Below are 17,003 nucleotides of genomic sequence, written 5' to 3' on the forward strand. Positions count from 1 at the left end.
GCGCTTGCTGTGAGAACCCGGTAGAGCTCCATTGATGCCCAGTTTCTGTCACGACTTGCCTTGCGCCAGGCAGATCAACGTTAATGCCCAATCTCTGTCACCACTACCTTCGGCCCCCCTGCAGCCTATGGTATGAATAAGCACTCTTCTTCATCTGCACCCCAGTGTACCGCTGAGGTATGCCGCTTTATGGTATCTCTCATTCAGCGGCTGAACCATACCAAAGTCTGGTGCATTTAAACACCTCTCATACTCCTGCACAATATTTGTTCTCTTGTCACTCATGGCGCAGTGAGCAGGGACTCACCTCTGGGCATACCCGTTGCATGTAGGACGTCCGCTGCAACGACACCTAACGCCCCAATCAACCACCAGAGACTGAGATCACAGTATGCCATAAAATACACCATTTGAACCGATTTTTTCCATTTTTTTATGGTAAAGGGATCACCTGTTCGGGCTTGCTGATGCGTTGGTTCAACTCGGATCTCACATTTCCAACGCAACACTGCTAAAACCTACCAGGTACTACCACCCCCCCCCCCCCCTGCCACCCCCCACCCTCCCCTTCTCTCCATATTCCTCTGTCTGCATGCAAGTTCTGCAGACTTCATTTCCCCCCTAAACCATCTTATGAATATATTTGGTATCTGCAAAAAAGATAAAATCCATGAAAATACATTAAGTCTAAAATGGGAATATTAATTTTACAGCCATTTCTACGACAAAGAGCAGCTTCGCGGGGCATTCCAATCTTATTAAACCACAGATCGGGTTTGATAAGACGAAGGCTGTTTTTTTACTGCCCCACTTAGAACATGAGCTCAGTACTTTTCCACAGATCCGACAGCTCTCAAACAGGAGACGCCAGGGTTGGGTTACCGTGGGCCGGGGATAATAACACAGGTATTACACATGTGCGGAGTTAAAACGAAGTAGCAGATCCCGGCAAACGTTCATCTCGCCCACCATGCTAACCACAAGCAAACATGATTTACAGCCGGAAAGATCCTATATCCTGACTGCAACATATGTTATACAGCTCAGCACACGCTTCCCCTAAAATCAGCTTTTCTCCAGACAGGCTCCAGATATCAGGAATACCTGCTGTGTAATGCATTTGATTGTCCACTTTGACCTCTCTTGCCAGTCTGGCCATATCAAAGTACACTATAGGGCGATTACCTATATATTCTGCATATGTAACACATACATGTGTCAAGCAAGGGCGTCCGCAGGGGAGGGCAAGGGGGGGCACTTGCCCCCCCTGGAACACAGATCCGTCACAATTGACAGCCCTCACAGTGGTGTTTGTCTGCAGGGCCGTCAATTTAAAAAGCGTGAGAAAGCGCTTAATGACGGTCCTGCTTGGTGAGCGGGAAAACTGCTGCTGATGGCAAGAGAGAAGGTCCGGGCCTGGCTGCTCCCACAGCTTGAAGCAGAGGCTCACCTAGAGTCACATTTCGGAGAGGGGGCACATTTTTCTAGCTAAGGAAGAGTGGAGTTGCAACTAGGGGCCCTAGGAAGGGGTGAAAACCCTCAAAGCCTCATTAACGCTGCACCAAATTACACATTTCGCCCAGAGATGCAATGGGTGCGTCTGCCTGTATTTTGCGAGATCAATTGGAAAGTCCTTCTGTGCACTCGTGATTTAGTCATACTCAAGCTATATTCCTTTCTTTTGTTGGTGCTACTACATCCTGGTACCTACTCTTTAGGTGCCTTTTCGTATACCATATCGTGTGTGGTGCAGACACTTCTGTTCCGATGGATGCGTGCACTTTTCAGCGAACATTAAAGTTTCATCAATTTCTTTTCCATGGTGATAATCAGTTTTAACTCTTTTTCAGTTGTCAAAATATTTTAATTCATATTTTGGTTTCCATGGTTAACTGTTTTTATACGTTTTTTAATATATCCATTATTTCTAAAATAAAATAATGGATATATTTAAAAACAGTTAACAATGGAAACCAAAATATGAATTAAAATATTTTGTTGGCAACTGAAAAAGAGTTAAAACTGAATAGAAGTGTCTGCACCACACACGATATGCCTGTTTTTTGCACCATAAGCACTAGTATTACAGAAGGGTCTGCAGATGAGACGGATTAAAGAGTTTACGCCTTGAGCTCCAAAGGGGCAGTCCCTCATGTTCATTGCAGTATCGAGTGCAGCCCCTGGACCACTGTCTGTACTCACTGTCGCCTGACATGATTCCCGAAGAGAAAGCTACCCCACAGGGACAACTTTTCTTTTCTGAATCATGTACCAACTGCAGTTCAGTGTTGGCATCAGATCAATAGTTTGTGATTGCCATTGCGTTTGAAAACCATTGATACATGTCCTTGTAAATTGCAATTTGAAGATAGCGCTCTTTTCACTGCCCCTCCAAAGTCAATCATGAAGCTTATACACAACTCCAAAAAGGGGTTTTGCAGTAGCAACCACTGTGATGCTGCAAATTGTAAGCTTTATGACCACAAAATCCTTTTGTATTTGAAGGCCCTAGTTATTTAGATAAAGCAGGATGTGCAGTGAAAGGAATGACGTTATAAATGAGTATTTATTTTATTTTATTTTATTTATGCAATTTTATATAGCGCGAACTTTACCCGAAGGTGTCAGAGCGCTTTACATAGGACCCAGTTTCAAACATAAGGACTGACGGTACAAAACGAATTTGCAAATTTTTGACTTACATAAGAACCAGTTGAAAACATACGGACTTAGGATTACATGCGTTATAAAAAGGTACAAACAGAAAAAAATTGCAAATGTACAAGAGATAAAGTCACACAAGGAGGAGATACAAATGGATATATTCTAGGCATATACTAGTGAAATCTCTATCTACTTAGGGAGGGGATACACATGGATATACTCTAAGAGTCACATAGGAATGGTAGAGAGCAGAGCGGACTCCTGCATAAACTAGTGATTAGAGTTATCTCTATATACATAGGGAAGGTGTAAGACTGGATATACTCTAAGAGTCACATAGGAATGGAAGAGAGCACAACGGTCTACTGCATATACTAGTGATTAGAGTTATCTCTATATACATAGGGAAGGGAGACACCTGGATATACTCTAAGAGTCACATAGCAATGGAAGAGAGCACAACGGTCTACTGCATATACTAGTGATTAGAGTTATCTCTATATACATAGGGAGGGGATACACATGGATATACTCTAAAAGTCACATCTACTGTATATACTAGTGATTAGAGTTATCTCTATATACATAGGGAGGGGATAAGACTGGTTTTAAAGTCACATCACCAAGGGAGGGACAGAGAAGGGCAGGAAAGTGAGACAAACCAGAGAGGGAAGCAGATAGTCACAAGTAGGCATCAGGAGAGACAATAGAGAGGTCACTAGGACAGAGAGGGGGAGGTGAGAGATCGCTAAAAAGGCGGAGGAGAAAGGTAGAAGAAGAAGTGAGACATAGAGAGAAAATGGCGGGGAACACAGAGGTCCAGGTCTGAAAGTCCAGGAAGAGTGCTGCAAGTCCAGGGGGAGAAAGGCAGTCCAAAGCAACGGTTGGGTGATTACCCTCGTGTGTTGATTATGTCCTTGCTGCAGAGAGAGAAAATCCCTTTAGGTTTGTCCCTGGAAGCGCGTGGTCCGCTGCTCACCTCTGTCCCGATGGTGCAGTACACCCCCAGATATTCAGGATCGGCTCCGTCGGCCGTTTTCAACACTGGACGCCATTTTGGAGTCAGGCGATTGTTGCCGATCGGGGGCTATTTCGTGCTTCAGTGCGGTGTTGGGGGCAGCAATCGACTCTCCAGCTCCCAGATCGCCGCCGATGGATGGGTGGCGTCACGACCATGCTCGGAGTGACCGCGGGTCTGTGGAGAGGCGAGGCAGAGACCAGGACAGCCAAAATGGCGGGCCGTCATCGATCGCCGCTACCTGCCTCCTCGTGTGCCCTCCAGAACTCGCATCAGGGAATGGCACTGTCGGAGTGCCGCCACTCCTCCGCTGCGGCCGCATACAAGTGCCCCCGTGCTGCTCCTGGCGTATAGCGCGAGGCACCGGTCCGGACTCCCAGAGCCCCGGCGGGCGCCATCTTGCCACCGGGAGCATGCAGTCCAACTCTCCCCGGTCTGTTGCTGGGAGCGCACCCAGGCATGATTTCGCGGCATCTCCCCGCACTACATGCGCTCCGACACCCGGCCGATATCAGAACAGGTCGGGGCGACGCTGGGAAGCGGGCAGCAGGAGAGCCCGATCGCGGAGCCTCAGCAGGACACGTCTGCCTGCTGAGTAGTGCCTTTAAATGCTAGGATCTCCAATCTACCAATCTACCTCTCTACCTCTCTCTCTCTACCGTTCTCTCTACCTCTCTCTCTACCTCTCTATCTCTCTCTTTCTACCTCTCTCTCTACGTCTCTCTATCTATGTCTCTCTTTATCTCTACACCTCTCTCAACACCTCTCTACCTCTCACCATCTCTCTCTCTACCTCTGTCTCTCTCTACCTCTCTCTCTCTACCTCTCTCTCTACCTCTCCCTCTCTCTCTACCTCTCTCTCTACCTCTCTCTCTCTACCTCTCTACCACTACCTCTCTACCTCTACCTCTCTCTCTACCTCTCTCTCTACCTCTCTACCTCTCTCTCTCGACCTTTCTCTCTACCTCTCTCTCTACCTCTCTATCTCTCTCTTTCTACCTCTCTCGCTACGTCTCTCTATCTATGTCTCTCTTTATCTCTACACCTCTCTCAACACCTCTCTACCTCTCACTATCTCTCTCTCTACCTCTGTCTCTCTCTACCTCTCTCTCTCTACCTCTCTCTCTACCTCTCCCTCTCTATCTCTCTCTCTCTACCTCTCTCTCTACCTCTCTACCACTACCTCTCTACCTCTACCTCTCTCTCTACCTCTCTCTCTACCTCTCTCTCTACCTCTCTAGCTCTCTCTCTCTACCTCTCTCTACGTCTCTCTCTCTATGTCTCTCTCTACCTCTACCTCTACCTACCTCTCTACACCTCTCTTACACCTCTCTACCTCTCGCTATCTCTCTCTCTCTCTCTACCTCTCTCTCTCTACCTCTACCTCTCTATCTTACTCTCTCTCTCTCTACCTCTCTCTACCTCTACCTCTCTATCTCTCTCTCTACCTCTCTCTCTCTACCTCTCTCTCTCTCTACCTCTCTACCACTACCTCTCTACCTCTACCTCTCTTTTTACCTCTCTCTCTCTCTACCTCTACCTATCTCTCTCTACGTCTCTCTCCCTCTACCTCTCACTCTCTACCTCTCTCTCCCTACCTCTCTCTCTCCCCACCTCTACCTCTCTCTCCCTACCTCTACCTCTCTCTCTCTCTACTTCTCTCTACCTATCTCTCTCTACCTCTCTCTCTCTCTCTACCACTCTCTCTCTCTCGACCTCTACCTCTCTACCTCTCTCTCTCTACCTCTCTCTCTCTCTCTACTGCTCTCTCTCTACCTCTACCTCTCTCTCTACCTCTCTCTACCTCTCTCTCTCTCTCTACCTCTCTCTCTCTCCCTACCTCTACCTCTCTCACTCTACCTCTCTCTCTCTACCTCTCTACCCCTCTCTACCCCTCTCTACGTCTCTCGCTACCTCTCTCTCTTCCTCTCCCTCTCTACCTCTCTCTCTCTACCTCTCTCTCTACCTCTCTCTCTCCCTCTCTACCTCTCTCTTCCTCTCTCTACCTCTCTCTCTACCTCTCCCTCTACCTCTTTACCTCTCTCACCCTCTCGACCTCTCCCACTCTCTCTCTACCTCTCTCTCTCTACCTCTCTCTCTCTACCTCTCTCTCTCTCTCTCTCTCTCTCTCTCTCTCTCTACCTCTCCCTCTATCTCTATACCTCTCTCTCTACCTTTACACCTCTACCTCTCTCTCCCTACCTTTACCTCTGCCTCTTTCTACCTCTTTTCCTCTCTCTCTCTCTACCTCTCTCTCTACCTCTCTCTCTACTTCTCTCTACCTCTGTCTCTCTACCTCTCTACACCTCTCTCTCTACCTCTCTAACCCTGTCTACCTTTCAACCAGTTGAATTCCGGGAAGCCCAAACCATCAGTATTTCAAATCTGCGCATGAAACGTGGGTAGGATGAGCTGTGCAGCTCAGAAAGGGATGTTCTTTTTACATCATTTGTATTTAATAGAATTACGAAACAGGAGAGCAGTCTCACAGTTGAGATAGAGATTAACATACACTGGTGAGGTGACAGCTTTTGAATTGGCTTTAAAACCATTCAAAGATGGCTGCAGCATCTACGTGGGATGTGGTGGACTAAGTGGCAGCCGGAGCCATATAGCACTGCTTGTCATTAAAAAAAAAACAGCATTGACATAGCCAATAGGTCTCCCCTTTGGGACCTTATAAGTGTTTAGTTGTCTAGTACAATATCCTTGGTGCAACAACTTCAAGTGTTGCATGGCTAAACACTTATAAGGTCCCAAAGGCGAGACCTATTGGCTATGCCAATGCTTGTTTGTTTTTTCCTCTGTTTCATTGTGGTTGCCAGATAATCTGCTGTGAAGCCTCACATGATTGTTCTCCCACCCCATGGGTTTCTTTGTTTATTTAGGCTCTTTGTCTTATTAGATTTTTTTATTTGTTTTTTTAATACTTGTGCTCATTGCTCAATCATGTCGGAGGATGGTGATGAATTAAAAATGTTGCCCCCCCCCCTGGAAAAATTTCTGCGGACGCCCATGGTGTCAAGTGACGCATCTGGGCATGCAAGTCACTAATACTGGTTCAATGAGCTAAGAGGTTTCACGCACAACACGCTTAGAAGCCTGCGATTCGCAAAAACAAAGGTTTTGTACTTGTAAAAGAGTGTTTTGCTGTGTACAAAATCCGTTTAACGACTAAGAGAAGGCTTTTTAATTTGTAGAAGGGTTTGGGGACTTATTATGACTTGGAAGTAGGAGGAGGCGTGAAATGGACATTCCTCTATTAGTTTCGAGTCACCATGGTATATATCTAGGCTTTGCTACCATAACTGCAGGTGAGACCCTTTGGTTATTCGCCATCACCCAGCATGGGGTGGTATCTGATTTGCTGAGCCCGAATCTTCTCTGCACAGCCTCAAGGGTTGCATTGCCCAATGTCATTCCTGACAGGATTTTTTTTTTTTAAACAGTGCCTGTCTCTTTACCGGCCACCAGTTGTTTTAAAAAGGTTTTCCTGTCAGGAATACTAAGGCAGGAGTGCAGATCTGCTGTTCCTTGCCGGTTTCCATTTGTGCATTTGCAGACGGTCACAGGAGGCCACAAAATGCCTCCAGGCTCATTAATATCCTTAGGGCAGGAGGTTTTCCAGCCACCTCCCAATCCACATTTTGCAACGTAACTGATTGATACCTCACAAAACCCTGCTGCATAATTTGCACCCAATACTTGCGCCCTCCCCCATGATACATCAGGTCACATGAGCTGGGGGTTCCATATCTGAGGAAGGTTCTGGTACTGACTAATGTGGAAACCGCCAGCGGGCAGTGGCGTCGAGTGGGCGGGGTCAAAGGCGCCGATACCCCAGGAGCAAAATTCTTAGAGGCGCAAATGTTAACATTTTTTAATTTACTTAATAGATGTGCTTGGGGGTAAGGGTCTCCATGCTGGACTGGTGGAGGGGACCCAGGAAGTGGTCACGGTCCTCTGGGCACTGGAACCCACGCTCGCCAGCTGCAGCTGGGCAAGTATTATACATTAGTAAATGTAGCTTTGGGCTGGGAATTTGGGTGTGGCTGTGGTTTTGCACTGTGAGATGGCATTGCCAATGGCATGAAGAGCCACAAATCCTCTTCTAGCTACTCACAAATATTAAACATGCTCTGTCCCACAGTCACTGACCCCCCCCCTCCCTCAAATGTGCACCAAAGACGAGCAGGTGTAGATAACAGAGTGAGTGTGGGAAGCGCCGGAAAAAACGCATTTCGCAGGATGTGCATATTAACAGATTTTTACACATAGAAACAAAAATACATGTGAAAAAATAGTAATTGTTCATCCACCCTCCCCTGTGGCTGCAGGCGACTGGCTCTTCATTCAATGCACATTCATACAGAACAGACACGACTATGCCATGTGAACTACCACAGTTGTAGTGTCCCCTGCCACACGCCTGTCCCTTTGGTAAATCACAGAAAGAAATAACGAAATGTATGCAAATCATAGGCTTACGCAATGCAAGAGTGGTTTCATTAATTCGTGCGGATTCAGCCTCAATATGCATATGCAGAACATGATCATACAACCATGCCATTTTTTTCTCTAAAATCCCAGCTGCTTCGTCCACCTGTCCCACGGTCCAGTGATCTAACTGTGAAATGTGTCATAAGATGACACAAGTTACTGTCAAAGCACGTGCACTGGGACAGTCTCCAAAGCGTCAGATTCAACCCACAACGAAATATAGCGAGTGGTTCACTGCACAGCAAAACACATTCTGTCAAGTATCAGAACATGAAACCCCATTTGGAAAATACGAGGTAATAAGTTGCCCTATAGACATGCGTTTTGTTTCAATAATTCGTGACACACATTCCCACGGCTCTTACCTTGGGACTGGAATATATTTCACTTTCTTTGAGTTAAAATCTGTCACTTCCAGGTATCCAGCTGTGAGCGGGGGTGTCACGTCTGCAAATGAATGAAAGCAAACTAAGATACATTTCCATAAGTCAACAAGCATTGGTAAACCCAACAACCTCGCCCTAAATCAACGGTACCAGTGTCAGAAGTTGTAAAAAGGGGAGATCACAATGTCAGTGCTCATTGTTCGAGAGTGTGAGCTGAAAGCACACTATTAGACCCAACAACACCGCTCCTTCCTGCTTGAATCTGTCACTTCCAGGTGATGAGTTCTGCTGTGTGGTCCTTACAAAATACTGTAGTGCTTGTGTGTGATTTAAGTGTCTGTGTGTGATTTAAGTGTCTGTGCGTGATTTAAGTGTTTGGTTGTGCATGTGATATTGCATTAAACCCCCATCGCAGTCCAGGCTGCCCTGGTAGCTGTCCCCTTCTGACACATAATTCTGTCGTCCTTCAAGGGTGACAAGCCCAACAAAAGGGGTGCCTAGCAAAATGCAGACTGTGCAACAAGCAACTCTCCATTTCGTACCTGAATCTGTTTAATCTTTTGCTGACAGGTCTGGGTTCTGCCATCAGCACATGGGGCCTTAAATGGGGTTCAAGGGTTTAAGCATGTAAACTGTGTGCACAAATTAAAAACTAGGACAAGTCTAGACTTCAATTCCCATCTGCGACTGCTTTACACCTCCCTGGACTCTGATGTTCATAAAGCTCCAAAGGCAAACAAACAGGGAGCTCACAGGTACAGGAGTGTTCCCACTTGCACCTTAACATAAAATGTGCTTTTAGAAGGTATGTTTCCTGAAGCCAGGCAGCAGAGCCTTCTTAAATGAGCAAACATGGATTAAAACCATAATTCAGTTACATTTCATTGGAAGGCACTATGAAACCCAATTTGCAACTTAGTTACGGGTAATTCAGTTTGAATAGTGCACTGGTGTGGTCATATCTGTATCAACTATAATGTTTAATCCAGTCTGGGATTATTAAACAAAGTCTAAACTCAACTAAGTGCTTAAGAGAACAAAAGGCAAAAGAAAAGGAACATAGCTAATAGTCAGGATGGCGAAGGAAGGTTAGCCTCTCGGGTGAGGTCACTCTTGACTGCGAAAAGCTCTTCTAGCACTTTCTCCTTTTAGTTGGGGTAACAAGGATATCATTTGGGGGCTAGGATCAGGAGGGTAGCTGGATCCGATTTTTTTTTGGGGTGGAGAACTTTGATTCAAAGAGCCAGAGCTGGTGGTCGATCTTTTAAGAGGATAAACTTTGGAATTCCCTTCCGATGTCTGTGAGAGGACTCCAGAATCATTTGACCTTCCAAAAGGCTCGAAAGACCTGGCTCTTTCCGGTGTAACTGTCTGTGTTTGTTAGAGTGGTATTTGGCATCTGTTCTGTGGGTAGCGCTGGGACGCCCCATTGCTGGGGCAGCTATGCGCTGCATAAATCTATAAATAATAATAAATAATAATTCTGAGAAACAATAGGCCAGCACAGGGTGGAAATAAGGGACTGAGAAGCTGAGTAAAAAGGAAACATGGACCACCATGTTGTGTTTCTGTGATGAAAGCATTTGGGTATATTTCACCCAACCGCATGTACATTGTGCAGGAACTCGGTACACTGCTGAAAAATATGAGTGGGGAAGCCTGGTAATGTTACTCATGTTCACCCAGGGGTCTTCACCAATAATTCACTGGTTGTGCCCTGTTTCACCCACACCTAGGAGTTAGCTCACCCATAAAAGACAGATACATTACTGAACTGCAGGCAGTGACTTTGTAAAGAGGTGTGTTGAGCTCTACCGTGAATCTCGAAGTCTAAAATGCTGTTCCGGGGCGCGTGGTGGTAGCCTCTTGCAACGTTTCAATGACGGAAGGGTCAAGATCCTGCCAGTGAAGCCTACTTGCCTCTGTTGAATATCGCTCATGTGATTGGACAGTGCGGCCAAGGGCCGACCTAGGAGATATCCAGAAGACCAGTAATAACAAGACATTTCTCTTGAATATCCATTTGGACTTCTCAACTGTGCTTTGAGAGAACAGAAGACCCTGTGGACGAAAGCAGTAAGTGCTGCTGCAGAATAATAAAATAAAACTGTGGGAACTGGATATTTTCTTTCAGACTAAAGCTAGGTTGTGTGGACCCGATCTGCAACTGAAACCCCATGGACTGGTGCCCGAGGAATACGTCCTACAAATTTGGAGACTTTTAACATCAAGGCTCCTGAATGTTTGGACTTTAAACAAAAGTTGGGCCTTAGTATTCTATTGAGGAACGGTACAAGGTGTCAAGCTTACCCAAAAAATGGAACCTCGGTGCTTTTACCTTTGCATTTTTTACATTAGGAGCTTATAAATCCAACACCTGAGGCTACAGCATGTCTGCTCTCAAACTTGAGCAAAGTTCTGGAGCCTTTCACAGCCATAGCTTCTAGCCTTGCCCCACTGAAGATTTCCAACTACTAGAAAAGCTTCCAGAAGGTTAAACGTTTGAAGGGGATGAAACACCAAATTTTACCTGGCAGCTATGGTCCATTACAAGACAGAGATAAAAGTTACCGAGGTACTAAATAAACACAAATTGGACTTCTGGTTTACTATTGTTAATAAGTGGCTTTTGCTATAACATTTGATGCATCCAATTATATTCATATCTGTGGCATTTTAATCTTTCTTTTTTGATCCATTTGACTACCTTAGAATAGAAACTGTTAGTTATTTACTTCTGAACAGTACTGCTGTTAGGGGCAACTGCTGCACGTCCCACATGTATTTCTCCAAGGAACGCATTTCTGCTTTAGCCGAGGTCCTAAGGGTGTGACAGGGATTTCTCAAAAAACGAGTTTACCTTTTAGGATAAGATTATTCACTCACACTTATATCGAGACTGTGTTCTCTTTCTGCCACAGCTTAATAATCAGATTCTCTACAGGCCTCAAAAGTGGTTTAAGAAGTGATTTAAGAGTTTACAGACGTGATCTTGTTGTCAACAATAAAACTGGAAACACGTTCTGCGGATGACCTTCATGGCTGGCAAGCAGTAGCTACATAAACAAAGTGAATCCAACAGGGGAGAGGGACAAGAGTGATCAAAGGTGATTGAAGCACTCAGAGTTTTGAAAAATACCCCTCACACACCAAAAGGCCCCTTGGTGTCATGCTTCATCATCGGGGTCTTCGCACCCCTCTATCGGGATGCGGCGTGCTGCGACCTACGACTACGCGGGAGCACTTGCAGTGTTGACTATGTGTGGTGTCCAGTGTGTGGGGTATACAAAGAGTGAGTGGGGGGTGTGTAGTGAGAAAAATAGTTAAAAAGTACCTGGCACTAGAGTGTGAAAGAAAAATTTATTCTGGACTCTGGCTGGTACTGTTAAAAGAAGTGCAGATTGAGGTCTAAGTTGTATAATGAACAAGACCTCTGGTGTGCGTTGTTGTCGACATGTTTCGGAGACAAGCTCCTTCCTCAGGACGGGGGCACAACCTCCCCTCCCTACTCACGTCTTGTTAAAAAATGTGTATTTACAGAAAAGTGAAATATTAAATTTAATATTAGGCTAAGTGTGCCTACAGCGGTCTGCTACAAGCACAATGACCTGTAGAAAGACAAAAAATTACAACTAATGGTTACCCATGTAGCGGGTAGTTCAAACAGGTGCAGTCACCAGGAACCATACCATGTGCTTATTTTATAAGCTTTGTAAAAAACGGACTCACAACACATACAACATTAAACACATATAGTACTAGGGTGTACTGTAAGAGGTATTCCTACTTGTGAAGCTTTCTTGTAGGCTTCATGAGCATAGTCAGGACGCCGGGGTGTTGCTTCAATGGCTATCTGTGGTGGATAATAATGTAGCTGTAATCGTTCAGTCTGTCACACTTACGTTTGTGGACGATTATCTTAGGTCGTATGTTCTGTATCATACTCACAAGCACAGGACTCCTTGGTCGCCGTCTTACCCCGCACGCTGCTCCGCTGATGTGGAGTTAGGATGTGGTTCTGAGTATTTATACCTTTTCATCCTGATTGGTGCATGTAAGGGTGTGTTAATTAGGGGTGTTACCTGCCACTGATTGTATGACCATGTATGGAGCATCCGCTTCCTGACCATACAGGGCTCATGTGTATGTTTCGGCCTGCGCCGGCCTGAGGTTAGTGTCTGCATCAGAGATCCAGTGTAGACGGCGCATGTGCAGTTGTGTTACTGCATGTGTACATGCCTGAAGGTAGTGAGTGTTTCACGCGCATGCGTGGTGTCCATGATTCACTCCTTGTCAGAACTGTTGGTCCTTTATGATGATAATTGACTCCAGGGTACATCATCATTAAGTCCGTTCAGATGGGACCCCAATCTGAACACCCAACGTTGTTCCTTCTGGAAGAGGCCGGTCTCTGAGGGTAGTTGTTCTATGACCGTCCATTTCAAATCATTGACACAGTGTTGTTCGGTCAGAAAATGAGTTGCCATTTTGGTAGTGCTCTTTTTGCACCTCACATTGCTTTTATGTTCATTTACACGTGTTTTTATGGCTCTCGTGGTCATTCCCACATACTCCAGGTTGCATGGGCATTTGATCATGTAAATGACGTTTTTCGAGTTGCAATTTGAGAATCTCCTTTGTTCCCATGTTGTGCCATTCCGAAAAACAAGTCTCGTACTTTTTTCAGTCAGGTGGCAGCTGCTGCAATTGCCGCAAGGGAAATGGCCTTGGATGCCAATCGTAGGTTGAAGGGCTGTTGTAGTTGGTTTTGGTCTTGTGTGTACCAATATGTCTCTAAGGTTACGTCCCCTGCGATGTGCGAACATGGGTTTCTCAAAGGTCAGTTTGCCACAAGTTAGTATTCGCCAATGTTTGTTTACAATCTTAGATACATCATTTGACAAGGTGTTAAATGTTGTCACACAGATTGGCCGTTTATTCTCTGTAGGTTCTTTTGGTCTCTCCTCGAGTAAGGCCTCTCTGTTATTGTTTTTTGCCCTTTTCATCGCTTTGTTGACGATTTTTTCGGGGTATTCTCGTTGTTTGAGTTTCTTTTTCAGATCGTCTGCTTGTTGTCTGAATTCGGAAATATCTGTGCAGTTGCGCCTAAGGCGTAAAAACTGTCCATATGGCAGATTTTCTCGGAGATGTCTCGGGTGAAAGCTGTCGAATCTCAACAGGCAATTCCGGGAGGTAGGTTTGAAGTGAGTGGTGGTCTTCAGCACTCCTGACTCCGCATAAATGTTCAAATCCAGGAAGACCAATGTCTCTTTGGAAACTGTGCTTGTGAATTTTAGAAAAGTGTTTTGGTTATTCAGCCATTCCAGAAAGCTCGCTGCTGACTGTGGATCACCTTCCCAGATGACTAGGATGTCATCTATGTACCTCCTCCAGCATTTTATGTTTGCCCTGTATGGATTTTGATCATGGAGGATCTTGTTGGTCTCGAGATGGTGCACATAGAGACTGGCTAGGCTCGGAGCAAAGGTGCTTCCCATGCTAGTCCCATGGCATTGTTGGTACAGCGTGGTTTTGTATTGGAAAAAGTTTCTTTGTAAGGCCAGTGAAATGCATTCCATAACCAACCCTCGTGGTGTTTGGTATCTCCACGGTGTCGAGAAAAGGACTTCCTCTATGATAATCAATGTTTCGTCATGAGGAAGGCTGGTATATAGGCTTTCCACATCGAGGGACATCAGAAGTTGTGTTTGTGGATCAAAGGTTGTCTCTTGTAACAGTTGTAGGACCGCCTTTGTGTCCTTCAGGTAAGTATTTGTGGCTTGTACTAGAGGGCGTAAAAAGGCATCCGCGAATTTTGATAGTGGTTCTAGTATGGAGCCAATACCCGATACTATCGGTCTGCCTGGGGGTTTTGTTAGGTTCTTATGTATTTTTGGAATACAATAAAAGTATGGGATGCGTGGCTTTTTCTGCTCGAGGAATTCTCCTTCCTTCTTACTTAGCCAATCGTGTGTTAGGCCTTCCTCAATCATACCTCCGATCCGTGTCCTGAGGTTTTCAGTTGGGTCTTCATGTAGGACCATGTAATTGCGTCTGTCTGATAGGAGTCTCAGGCATTCATTGTCATAGTCCTCCGTTGTTTGTAGCACAATCGCTCCCCCTTTGTCTGCCGGTTTGATCACCAGGCTTTTGTCCTCGGACAGGGTTTTCAAGGCAATTTGTTCCTCCTTGGTCGTATTGTGAAAAGTCCGTGTGGTGGACTTATTCAGTTGGTTAACCTCTGTCATAATGGCTTTCTCAAACGTTAGTATTTCTAGGGGAAGTGTTGAGTCCGGAGGTGTGAAGGTTGATTTAAGTTTAAGAAGTCAAATTGACCACTAGGTCCCTCTCTGGTTGCTGGTTGAAGCTTGATTGGGTAGGGAGCCCGTCATGCTCCTGGTCTGTCGTGGGTTCTCTTGGCCTTTGTCTTCCCAAGTCACATTGTTGCCTTTCCGATTCTTTCCACGGTTCCCAGGGCGGGACCCTAAAAAAGGCTGTGGGCCGAAGAAACCCCCATTGAAGTCTGGATTCCATTGTGGGTATCCTTGGACATTCGGTGGGTGGTTAAACTGAAATGGTTGGAAAGGTGCTTGTCCCATGTACTGTGGATATTGGGGTTGGTATCCAACCCCAATATCCACAGTATTTGACTTCAAAGCCACTAACGACAACAGAACGACAGGTACTTAACAAAGGTTTGGGTTTCGTACCAACGCAGAGACCGGACATCTTCAAGCTAAACGTGGAGATACAAGAGTTCATACGGAAGTTAAAACTACAGGCTTTCTTCCACGACAAACCACCACAAGCCCCAACAACAGATACCGGTCTTAAACTTAAATCAACCTTCACACCTCCGGACTCAACACTTCCCCTAGAAATACTAACGTTTGAGAAAGCCATTATGACAGAGGTTAACCAACTGAATAAGTCCACCACACGGACTTTTCACAATACGACCAAGGAGGAACAAATTGCCTTGAAAACCCTGTCCGAGGACAAAAGCCTGGTGATCAAACCGGCAGACAAAGGGGGAGCGATTGTGCTACAAACAACGGAGGACTATGACAATGAATGCCTGAGACTCCTATCAGACAGACGCAATTACATGGTCCTACATGAAGACCCAGCTGAAAACCCCAGGACACGGATCGGAGGTATGATTGAGGAAGGCCTAACACACGATTGGCTAAGTAAGAAGGAAGGAGAATTCCTCGAGCAGAAAAAGCCACGCATCCCATACTTTTATTGTATTCCAAAAATACATAAGAACCTAACAAAACCCCCAGGCAGACCGATAGTATCGGGTATTGGCTCCATACTAGAACCACTATCAAAATTCGCGGATGCCTTTTTACGCCCTCTAGTACAAGCCACAAATACTTACCTGAAGGACACAAAGGCGGTCCTACAACTGTTACAAGAGACAACCTTTGATCCACAAACACAACTTCTGATGTCCCTCGATGTGGAAAGCCTATATACCAGCCTTCCTCATGACGAAACATTGATTATCATAGAGGAAGTCCTTTTCTCGACACCGTGGAGATACCAAACACCACGAGGGTTGGTTATGGAATGCATTTCACTGGCCTTACAAAGAAACTTTTTCCAATACAAAACCACGCTGTACCAACAATGCCATGGGACTAGCATGGGAAGCACCTTTGCTCCGAGCCTAGCCGGTCTCTATGTGCACCATCTCGAGACCAACAAGATCCTCCATGATCAAAATCCATACAGGGCAAACATAAAATGCTGGAGGAGGTACATAGATGACATCCTAGTCATCTGGGAAGGTGATCCACAGTCAGCAGCGAGCTTTCTGGAATGGCTGAATAACCAAAACACTTTTCTAAAATTCACAAGCACAGTTTCCAAAGAGACATTGGTCTTCCTGGATTTGAACATTTATGCGGAGTCAGGAGTGCTGAAGACCACCACTCACTTCAAACCTACCTCCCGGAATTGCCTGTTGAGATTCGACAGCTTTCACCCGAGACATCTCCGAGAAAATCTGCCATATGGACAGTTTTTACGCCTTAGGCGCAACTGCACAGATATTTCCGAATTCAGACAACAAGCAGACGATCTGAAAAAGAAACTCAAACAACGAGAATACCCCGAAAAAATTGTCAACAAAGCGATGAAAAGGGCAAAAAACAATAACAGAGAGGCCTTACTCGAGGAGAGACCAAAAGAACCTACAGAGAATAAACGGCCAATCTGTGTGACAACATTTAACACCTTGTCAAATGATGTATCTAAGATTGTAAACAAACATTGGCGAATACTAACTTGTGGCAAACTGACCTTTGAGAAACCCATGTTCGCACATCGCAGGGGACGTAACCTTAGAGACATATTGGTACACACAAGACCAAAACCAACTACAACAGCCCTTCAACCTACGATTGGCATCCAAGGCCATTTCC

At 45.5% G+C, this 17,003-nt stretch overlaps 1 protein-coding gene across 1 annotated transcript in view; it reads right to left on the bottom strand.

Moving 5' to 3' along the window:
• The window catches only part of LOC147659640 (von Willebrand factor A domain-containing protein 8-like), a gene marked incomplete at its 5' end in the record, with an annotated part of 1,204,277 nt that overhangs the window by 466,143 nt on the left and 721,131 nt on the right, over nt 1-17,003 (bottom strand). Inside the window, one exon of the mRNA XM_086951584.1 lies at nt 8,548-8,629. Within this exon, the coding sequence (XP_086807710.1) occupies nt 8,548-8,629 (82 nt within the window). The remainder of the gene's footprint in view (nt 1-8,547; nt 8,630-17,003) is intronic.

Source organism: Lissotriton vulgaris, unplaced genomic scaffold, assembly GCF_964263255.1.
Source record: "Lissotriton vulgaris unplaced genomic scaffold, aLisVul1.2 SCAFFOLD_293, whole genome shotgun sequence".
NCBI lineage: Eukaryota > Metazoa > Chordata > Amphibia > Caudata > Salamandridae > Lissotriton > Lissotriton vulgaris.